Source organism: Barbus barbus (assembly GCF_936440315.1).
Source record: "Barbus barbus genome assembly, chromosome: 22".
NCBI lineage: Eukaryota > Metazoa > Chordata > Actinopteri > Cypriniformes > Cyprinidae > Barbus > Barbus barbus.
In genome coordinates this window covers 13,308,331-13,319,582 of record NC_136750.1, presented here as the reverse complement: position 1 = coordinate 13,319,582, position 11,252 = coordinate 13,308,331, and the positions used below count along the sequence as shown (strand labels likewise).

The 11,252-nt window shown below is 38.6% G+C and overlaps 1 protein-coding gene across 1 annotated transcript in view; it reads left to right on the top strand.

Moving 5' to 3' along the window:
- Nucleotides 1-4,131: 4,131 nt before the first annotated feature.
- Nucleotides 4,132-11,252, top strand: part of LOC306888516 (1-phosphatidylinositol 4,5-bisphosphate phosphodiesterase eta-1-like) — a gene marked incomplete at both ends in the record, with an annotated part of 106,637 nt that continues 99,516 nt past the window's right edge. The window contains one exon of the mRNA XM_079446871.1: nt 4,132-4,210. Within this exon, the coding sequence (XP_079302997.1) occupies nt 4,132-4,210 (79 nt within the window). The remainder of the gene's footprint in view (nt 4,211-11,252) is intronic.

Here is an 11,252-nt window from a genome sequence, read left to right as displayed (position 1 = left end):
TGTGTGTGCGATATGTATGCCCATATATATGCTCTAGATATCCTTCTTTGGTTACACTTTAGTTTGGGGATCAATTCTTACTATTAACAATTAACTAACAATTAACTTTTGCCTCAAACTCCTATGCTGCTAATTAGTAGTTAGTGAGGTAGTTAAGTTTAGGTATGGGGTAGGATTAAGGGATCTAAAATATGGCTATTCGGAAGAAGGCATTACTATGTGCTTTATAGAAAACAGCCAATATATGCATGTTAATAAGCAATTAGTTGATAGTGAGAATAAACTAAAATTATTTTATTTTAATACAGATGCATCTTGTAATTAGCCTAGGTCTTGTTCTCCAAAAGTTTGGTAATCATTTATAACAAAGCTCTCTTTTCTAACTTTATTGTTAAAGAGTGATTATAACCACCTAGGAGGAGACCTGTTATAGAGTTAACATTCTGGAAATTCAATGCATAACAGATGGTACAGTGGGAGGGAAGGGCAAGTGGTTCCATGGGGGGAGCAAGTGGGCACTGAAAACAAAAGTTCGAAAGAGATCTATACCAAATATTGGGATGCTCTCGGAGATGACAGATTCTGGGGATAAAATAACAGCGTTATTTGTCAGAAATATGTTTGTGAGTGAAACAGACTTTCAGATACAGATGGTAATGCAGAAACATGAGCCAGCGGTTTAGCTGGATTGATATTTATTCTTCTTGACAGGGAGAGTGTGAGAGGCCATCCACTTTTCTGCAGGATATAGGAGTGCTCTGAAGAGGAGGCTTGTAGGGGGAAAGTGTCCTGCTTTACAGTTAGAGGGGGTGTGGGGTCACAGGGTTAGACCCTACCCCCACAGTTAAATCTATTTTAAGTGCTGTCACCCCAATCCCCTGTGCTCAAACCCTCTCATACGCACTGATTTATTAATGACCTTTCTTGAAAGCTTGAAAGCATGTTTATTGGAACATCATATTTCAGATTTCTCAGAATTCTGACTTTATATCTTATTATTTGACTCTTTATTCACCAATTCTGCATCTTGCAATTGCAACTTTAATGATAATTGTGATGATAAGTGAGAATTGGTCCTTATACTAAAGTGTATTTATATATACATATAAAACACTTTAGTATAGGGAGCAGTTCTCACTATTAACTAGCTGCTTATTATTATGTCTATTATTAACATATTGACTGTATATATTATATAAATTTTCTTCCATAAATATATCAAAATGTAATTTCTGATTAGTAATATGCATTGCTAAGGACTTCATTTGGACAACTTTAAAGGCGATTTTCTAAATAGTTAGATTTTTTTGCTCCCTCAGATTCCAGATATTCAAATAGTTGTATCTCAGACAAAAATGGTCCTATCATAACAAACCATACTGTAATACAGCTTACGTACTCTTGTATTGACCCTTATGACTGGTTTCGTGGTCCAGGGTCACAAATAAGATGCTGGTGAGCTTACAGTTTGTTATCTTCTGGGTATAAGCCAAATTATCATTTGCATTTGAAAGTTTATTTAAGGTTGATTTGTTACCCCAGATATGAGAACTGTTTCCCTTTTTCGTGGAAATGTTTTTGTCAGTTTATATAGACTAATACCACTCATACACCACACAATTCACAATGACAATAACTGTGCTTGAATTATCAAAGACACAATCTGAGAGAAGTGCTGATGCATTGCAGATACTTAGAACCGAGAGATAGCCGGTTAAATATCCAGGTCCTGTAGAGTGAAATGTGTTTTGAGTGACGAGCGATGACAGACTGTTGTGTTGTGTAGTGTGAAAGAACAGCAATCTGATGACTTTGAAAGTCGTGTAGTGTGTTGGTGCCATAACATGCAGCCAAGTGTTTTAAAATTAAAGTTAGGAGAGATAAATATAATTAATTGTGCCTGATTTCTTACTTGACAAGATAAATGCACAACTGATGACTAAAGGGCCGTTTAAGCTGCGTGTTTACACTGAAAAGCCAACTGGAAGTCATTTGATTTTGATGAGGGCTTGCAATTGGAGGTGACATTAGTGACAAGGACTGATAGTAATGCCACAACGTTTTGCATATTAAATTTATGCAAATGTACAGTGACAATTTGACTACCAATGAGATCGACCCCCAAAGCAACTGAATACAGCAACTTGCCAAACATCCAGCCATTTAATTGTCAGTGTGAATGCACCTAAAACCTTCAGTGATTTGTATTGATTTTCTACACAGAAACATGACCACTGTCCATCATACTCCCCCTCAATGAGCCCTTTTACTGAAATGAGTCCATCCTTGATTTGCTTCTGCAACACAAGCTAGAGACGCAAGCCTTACATAATCCAGGAAGGTTATATTTTCCACTTCCTAATAATGGGACGCCACCAAACCAGATTGTGTTCCTCAGGGGCAGATGGGACTTTCTTATGACAGTACAAACAGCATGGTTTATTGAAAAGCCAAGTGCTCACATTACCACATTCTGACACTATAATCATTCTCAATTTTCTCCCTCTGTGTGGATAATGCCTGCTGAAAGGGGCTGCTAGCCTCTTATCCCGTAGCTAATGTGCCTCATAGTCACAGGAATAAATTTCTCAAGCACATGTGACAGCTTTTGATTACCCTCATATTTATATTCCAGCTATTCTGACAGTAAGTGACAAATCACACGTTGGGAGAAACCAGAAGAGCTGAATGGAGCAAGGGGTTTGAAACAGGTCTCCTGGGCCTTATGGATTGCATTTACAGCACGCTTTAGAGTCTTTAAGATCCGCCTTTTTGTTGATTTGTCTAGAATCTTGGCAGTGTGGTTCACATACACATCAGGCATGCTCTGAATATGACATTGTCCCTGATTTTGACCTTCAGCCACATATAAGCTACTTTTTTCCCCCTTGAAATACCTCCCATGGAGTCACTTCCTGAACCTTCTGTACAGTATTGTAAGTTTTAAAGTGACCATTTGAATCTCTATTACTGTTCTGTTAAGGTTTTTATCTGGCAGCAGCACCTGTTGCGTGTTTGTCTGCTGGTGATTTATGGGAACATCCTGAGGGAGAACGTTCCGGAAAAAGCGAGATCCCCATCGGCTCCTGCTTTAGTGTCTGATTTCAGCTTGTTTCAGGAAATTAGTGCAGACTGAGGCCAAAGGGTCAAATGCATTTAGACTTTGTGGGGGGCCTTAGTTAAGAGTAAATAGTAAAGAGTGAATAGTTTCTATTACGATCCAGCTCCACATGCTCTTCATTCCACCGATTATGGGTAGCAAACTGCATTAGTTTTTATCTATGGAAGTATCAAAAGTTTGAGAATGGTCAGATTTTTTATTTAATTTTTTTTCTTCAGAAAATTATTTAATTTTCTGATTTGCTGCTCTAGAAACATCATCATTATTATTATTGTTGTCGTCAGTTTTTTATGGGAAGCTAGGATTTCCATTCGATCTTATTGAACATAACGGTTTCTCTCTTTAAATTTCATTTCATTTTAATGAGTGATCTTCTTCCCCTTAAAATGTATCTGGTTTAATAATGAAGATCAATTGTGGACGAAATAATTATATTTCCCAGGTGAGAAGTTCCTCACTGTTTTGCAAGTAATTAAAAATCCTGCATTTCAATTAATTGTAGAAAATTTGTGAATATTAGAGAGGTGATACTGCACATCATAATTTACACCTTTGGGAAGATCTCAGCATATCATTTCACACCTATATATTCTGCATTTATAATGGACATGGATGTGTAATAAACTCTCAGGGCACCTTCAGTCCTCAGTCCCTTTTCCCCAACACACATTCCCTGCTTATTTGTCCCTTTCATCTCTTTCTCCACAATCTCTTTTGTACTCCCATCAGTACAATCATTGTTGTAACTGTAGGTCTGCACCTGTCATTTCCAATCAGTGCGCTTTGTGCCTGACGAGATGTAAGACTGAACATCAACCTCTATCTGTCATAGCACATGGGTCAAAACCTTTACCATTTGAATGTGTTCATGTATGGAAAATTCATATTTTAATGTATTGCTGGATGCTATTTGATAAACTATAGTGTATATTTAAGATCAGAAATGAAACATCTTTTTTTTTTCTTCTCTATTACAGATATTCCGCTCTCCATCCTTCCTGGATCCCATCATGAGCTACAGGAAGATGGACAAGCATGGAAGCCCACAGTATTGCCGCCATTTTCTGGCTGACAACAGCATCTTCCATGGTAGGTTTATGTTCGTATGATGGATATATCGTAATGCGCCATTGTCATACAGAACAATATGAGAACTGGGAATTTTGCACTTCAAATCTCAGGAAATGTAAAGAGTGGTTTTTGATTGCTTGACCATCAAATGCATTTGGGACTGGTATACACAAGGTGGTGCTGTATCTCACATCATGATGATAATAAAGCGCTGGTGCTGGATTGTTTGGGAATTGCCATCTTCGGTACTGAAATGAAAGGAAATCAGTCCTTCTTGACTTGATGCTGTTTGTTTAAATGGGACTGAGTCCCCAAGGCCAAATCGCTGCCACAAAACTTACAGCTTGACAGCAAATATTGAACAGTAATATTTGAAATATTACAACAGTATCTACTACAAATAGCTACAGATGGTTTGAAAAATGAAAGAATTTGCCCGGCCACGCTCACATGCAAATTGGAGAGATGGGAGTAGAGGAGGGAGTATTGACATGTGCTGAGCCAGGCAATAAATTCTCATTATTAAATGCTAAAGGTTATAGCCTACTTAATGCTAGACTGCATATCTTCATATGTTCATCAGATGTTTTAAATTATGTTTTGAACACATTTTCCTGTGACATTTCCAGTCATTTCTTCTTTTTTTTTTTTTTTTAATAAATCATATTATAATTTACTGGCTTTGAAATTTAATGTACATTTCTATATTAAATATAATATTAATTTAATAATTTTTAATATTTATCTATATTGATTATAAAAGCTAGTGCTCAAAAATCTAGAAATATCAAGGAATTATATTTTTTTCCATGAAAATTAGCAATATTTTAATACATTTTAACTTCCATAGATAAATATGGATACACTACTGTTCAAAACTTTGTGGTTAAGATTTTTTTTTTTTTTAAGAAATCTCTTATTCTCAGGTTTTCAAGGCTGCATGTATTTGATACAAAAACAAAACAGTAATATTGTGAAATATTATTAAAATTTAAAATACACTTTCTGTTTTAATATACTTTCCAATTTAATTCATGATGTTAATTTATTATTTCTTTCAGTCATTGTTCCAGTCTTCAGTATTGCATGACTCTTTAGAAATCATGATTCTAATATGCTGATTTGGTGCACAAGTAATATTTCTTATCAATATTTAAAACATTTGTGCTGTGTAATTGTGGTGAGTGGGGCGGAGCCGAGAGCCATGGGAACGGAGCGAGGCCGGTGGAGTTAATGATAATGAGCGACACCTGCGACACTCACCGGTCTCGAGTCTCACGGAGGAGCTCCGGAAGGGTAAAAGGAGGAGTGACGACAGTGGAAGAGGAGAGAGGACCAGGCCTGGATTTTATTTTGTGTTTTGTGTGCGGCAGTCGCCCCTGAGGGGCTGCCGCTTTACTTTTGTGTTTGTTTATTTCTGTTATTAAATTCTTAAATGTTTGCCGGTTCCCACCTCCTTCTTCCCGACCTACGAACTTTGTTACATTGGTGCCGAAACCCGGGAGGAAGGAGGGACACGCTGTCAGAGAGCCCTTGCTGCTGAGGGGGATCGCGGTGCTGAGGAGATCGGGCAGCAGGGAGTAGCGGGGGCGTCCGCTGGCTGCCCGAGGCGACGGTGGTGCTGGAGCGATGGAACAACAGGTGGGACGGAAGGCTCGCTGCCGTGCTCCTGGGTCGAGGAGGGGGGCTGCCGTCCGAGAGGGAGCGGAGGAGTCGGCGCCATTCGCCATGTGGCCGTAGCCTGCTGCCATCCGCCATGTTGGGGAGCGGCAGCGAGTCTTCCGTCCCACCTGTTGTTCCATCGCTCCAGCACCACTGTCGCCTCGGGCAGCCAGCGGCCGCCCCCGCTACTCCCTGCTGCCCGATCTCCTCAGCACCGCGATCCCCCTCAGCAGCGAGGGCTCTCTGACAGCGTGTCCCTCCTTCCTCCCGGGTTTCGGCACCAATGTAACAAAGTTCGTAGGTCGGGAAGAAGGAGGCGGGAACCGGCAAACATTTACGAATTTAATAATAAAAACAAACAAACAAACGTAAAAGTACAGCGGCAGCCCCTCACGGACGACTGCCGCACACAAAACACAAACTAAAATCCAGGCCTGGTCCTCTCTCCTCTTCCACTGTCGTCACTCCTCCTTTTACCCTTCCGGAGCTCCTCCGTGGGACTCGAGACCGGTGAGTGTCACAGGTGTCGCTCATTATCATTAACTCCACCGGCCTCGCTCTGTTCCCACGGCTCTCGGCCCCGCCCCACTCACCACATACCCCCATCGCCCCTCGCAGGCCGGGGGGTACCCTCGAGACTGCGCTCTACACCCCCCCCCCCCCTTCCTGGGGGGGACCCGTCAGGGCGGCCGCGGCGTACCTGGGGGTACGGACAGACGAGGCGAGAGAAAAGGAGACGGAAGGATGAGGAGTGACAGAGACGAGAGAGGGGAGAGAGGAAAAAAAAATTAAAATTCGGTCCGGTTCCCGGACACACTGCTGGTTGGTCCTCAACCAGCTGAGAGGCTCTCACTCGCGGTGCCATGCGATGGTACTGGACCTCTTTGGTGGACGGCTCGACGCTCCGCCTCCTGGCGGACGGCGATGGCTCCTCCGGTCGAGGGCAGCCTGCAGCGAGTCCCCCACTCCCTGCTCCTCCCCAACATGGCGGATGGCAGCAGGCTACGGCCACATGGCGAATGGCGCCGACTCCTCCGCTCCCTCTCGGACGGCAGCCCCCCTCCTCGACCCAGGAGCACGGCAGCGAGCCTTCCGTCCCACCTGTTGTTCCATCGCTCCAGCACCACGCTACTCCCTGCTGCCCGATCTCCTCAGCACCGCGATCCCCCTCAGCAGCGAGGGCTCTCTCACAGCGTGTCCCTCCTTCCTCCCGGGTTTCGGCACCAATGTAACAACGTTAGTAGATTCGGGAAGGAGGCGGGAACCGGCAAACATTCAAAGATTTAATAACCAAAATAAACAAACGTAAAAGTACAGTGGCAGCCCCTCACGGACGACTGCCGCACACAAAACACAAAATAAAATCCAGGCCTGGTCCTCTCTCCTCTTCCACTGTCGTCACTCCTCCTTTTATCCTTCCGGAGCTCCTCCGTGGGACTCGAGACCGGTGAGTGTCGCAGGTGTCGCTCATTATCATTAACTCCACCGGCCTCGCTCCGTTCCCACGGCTCTCGGCCCCGCCCCACTCACCACAGTAATATTTTGTGAAAACCATCTTTTTGTTTCAAGATTGAACAGAAAGTTCAAAAGAAAAACATTTATTTGATATAGAAATTCTTATAAATAACATTATAAATGCCTTTAACTGTTACTTTTGATCAATTTAATGCTTACTTGCTGAATAAAAATATTATTTTCTTTATAAATGACTGACCCCAAACTATTTGTATACTACTTCATCTAGAAATTACTCTTTAAAGTGTGATCTCTATAAAATAGTTCTTAAAAAATATTTATTCAGTCGCAAACAACTGGAAAATATGTGTATCATTTAATTCATAAATTCTAATTTAATTTATTAGTAGCACTTGAAACAAGTTTTATGCTTTGATTTTTTCACTGATGGAAGATACATCAGATGATTGATTTTATAAATGGTTTCAGTTTGCTTTAGCTATAATCTCTATGCATCAGTACAATCAGCATTTACCCTGCATTAATGCTTTTAATCTGCGATAATGCTTAAGTAGACCTACCATACCCATATTCCAGTGGCATATATATTATATATATATTGACATGAACAAGATGCGGTTGTGTGGTGGTATGCCGGTGTGTTTGCTCCTCTGAGAGAGGCGTGATTGTTGTCTAGTGGCTGGGCAGTTGATGCATGATGTCCATCAACCCTGTGGGCTGCAGCCCGCCTGTCTGTCTGAAGGAGGTGTTTTGTCTGGCTCCTCTTGCGTGGCTTGCTGGGCTGCACCGCTGCAGTAATTTACCCTCATTCATTCTTTAAAAGTTTTCACTCCTCCCGCAACCAGAGATGGATCAACATGCCTGGAAAATGACAAAAGCGAGTGATTTAAGCTTATGAAACCTGTGTTTGCTTCAATTCCACAGGTCCCTTTTTATATTGCACTGGTTTCCAGTTTCTTCCTCTCAAACTGTGTGTCATCTCTCTCTCTCTCTCTCTCTCACTGTATTATTGTCATTTTATTGCTCGTTTGTCTCAGATTGCTAGCGCAGGAGATAGGAATGAGAGAGAAGAATAAGGAGTGAAGATTAAGTGGAAATCAAGTTTATATGCATCAAATATGAGTCTTATATGATATGAATTACTTGTAAAATAAAACCAAGAGCTGCGTATGTGTGTGTAAATTGATTAGTGCTTTGATTTCCCCAGTAATGCCTAGCCAGCCTAATTTGATAGCAGCTCAGACACATTTTCTTGCCACACAATACACACATGAATAGAACAGGAAAGCCTAACTTTATACTGACCTGACAGAATCCTCAGACAATATTGATTGGATCAGCTTCATTCCCAGCTCTGGGAACATCTACTTCACTCTACATCTATCGGGATCTATTCTTGGGAGTTTGATTGGTTAATTTAGACTTTTTTTTTTTTTTAGTCAGCAACAATGTCCCATTTGACATTTAGCACTTTAAGGGCACTAACACACACACACACACACACACACACACACAGTCTGGAACAAATTTGGCTTATTTATGTGCTGTGAATATGAAACCCGCAAAGATATCGATGATAAGATCCAGACTTGCTTATATTTGTGTACATCACTCTGAGCATATTTAACAGCCATTTTAGTATGGATAGAGGTGATTTTAACATGTCAGATATTACGGCAATTTTAATAACTGTGAAAAGGAGTAGTTCAACCAAAAGCATTCTGTCATCATTTAAACATGTTTTATGTCTGCATTTATACATTATTTATTCATATTGTTCCAAACTTCTTTGACTTTCTTCTGTGGAACACAAAACGAGAGATTTTGTAGAATGTTCGTGCTGCTCGTTTCAGCAAATGTAGTGATTGTAAATAAAGGAATAAATGACATTTTTAAATATATTAAAATAGAAAACAGAATGGCTTAAAAGGACTTGGAATATACACTGTAAAAAGCGAATAGTTGACTTTACTTAAAAAAAAAATGAGGAAACCCGTTGCCTTGAAAATATTAAGTAATGGAAATTCATGCATAATTAAAAGAAAAAAGTTAAGTGAACTTGACAATTCTGAGTTACATTAACAAAAGAAACTGTTGTGGTCACTTTTTATTTTAAGTTGGACTAACTTAAATTCATTAAATTGTGATTACATAAATCAATGATTTTAAGTTTGAAAATGATGAAAATTCATATAAAAAAGAAGTAAATATTAGCATTTTACTTTTAAGTTTACTATATAATAATTGTATTTGTATTTCATACTCACTTTTTATTTGACAATATTTAAAATTATGTATTATAGTATTATCACACTTTATTATTTTGTTTATTGTTATATAAAAATAAGTAAATAAAGTGCAATAATATTATCTATATTATTTATTTATTTTAGAGTATATTTATTTATGTGTTTTTTTCATTGTGCATTCCAATTAATCTGTTTATTTTATTATTATTTGTTATTTTGATTAGGTTAAAAATAACTAAAAAATACAGCTAACTAAAACAATAAAACACAATAAAAACATCATTATTTACATAATGTATGTGTACTGTGTTATTTATTATGTACACATAAATACACACACATACAGTATATATTTTGAAAATATTTACATGTACCTATATACATTTATATTTATATTCTTATAATTTATGTTATATATAAATATATTTAATATATAAACATATTTTTCTTAAATATATACATGCATGTGTTTGTATATATATATATATATATATATATATATATATATATATATATATATATATATATATATATAAAAAATACACACAGTATACGCACATATATTATGTAAAACATATGCGATTATTCGCTATTAATCGTTTGACAGCACTAATTTATTTATTTATTTATTTAATGGGCCACACTTTGTGCAGTGTGAGGACTAAACCAAATCTCCATGCTCTCTTATGAGAACCAGGCTGAAAAGCGAATGTGCATCTCTGTCTATAACATGCCATGCACAAAGGAGCCACAATTTCGACCTTTTCATTGAACACAAAGAAATGAAGTTTATTGAACTTAATTGCAATGCTTTAAGTAACAGAAAGTAATAAAAACTCAATCAAACTGAGTAATGTCAACAGAGCAGAAACAAATAAGATGAACGTAATTTTACTAAGTTAACAGTGCATTATCGTTTACTGTGTAGCAAATGAGTCATGTTGACTTTTACAAAACTTTTTTTCGTTTTGAGGCTTGAAAGACACTGTATTCTTCAGTTGTATGGAAATAAGCAGTATCAACATTCTAATGCATAGGGAATGCAAGAACTGATCAAATGTAAATGTATAGTGTGAAAGCAGTGTAAGTCACTTTGGATAGATGTGTCTGCGAAAAGCATAAATATAAATGTAGAGAATAGGTCATACAGGTTTGGAATGGCCTGAGGGAATAAATAATGCAGGATATTTTTGGGTGAAATTTGCATTGAAGCATTGAAAGCAAATTGATTTAATTATTTTACAATTTGCGGTAAATGTGTTATGTGCCTGGGGAATTAAGTAGTCCATTGCTGAAAATCTGTTTACACATTTCTCACATCATATTTCCTCTCACTGTCAGCAGTCCAACATTCATAGATCAATGAGAAATACATTATGGTATATTAATCTTTTAGAAACCTTCCACTTAACTCTAATAGCTCTGAACCGTGCGTCAATGTGCATTCATCTGTAATGATGTGATGAGAGAGTTCATTTATCATCACAGAAACGTGACTAAATCAGATGCTGTGTTAATCGGTTTATTCTCAAATACCTATGAAATAAGGTGATTTCAGATAACTTGGGACATGTTTTATAAATCAGTGTCAAAAAGTGACCTAGTTTACCTGAATTCTCCCTAACAAAACAATAGTTGCTGCTAGACAACTATGCTTCTCTGAATTACACTTT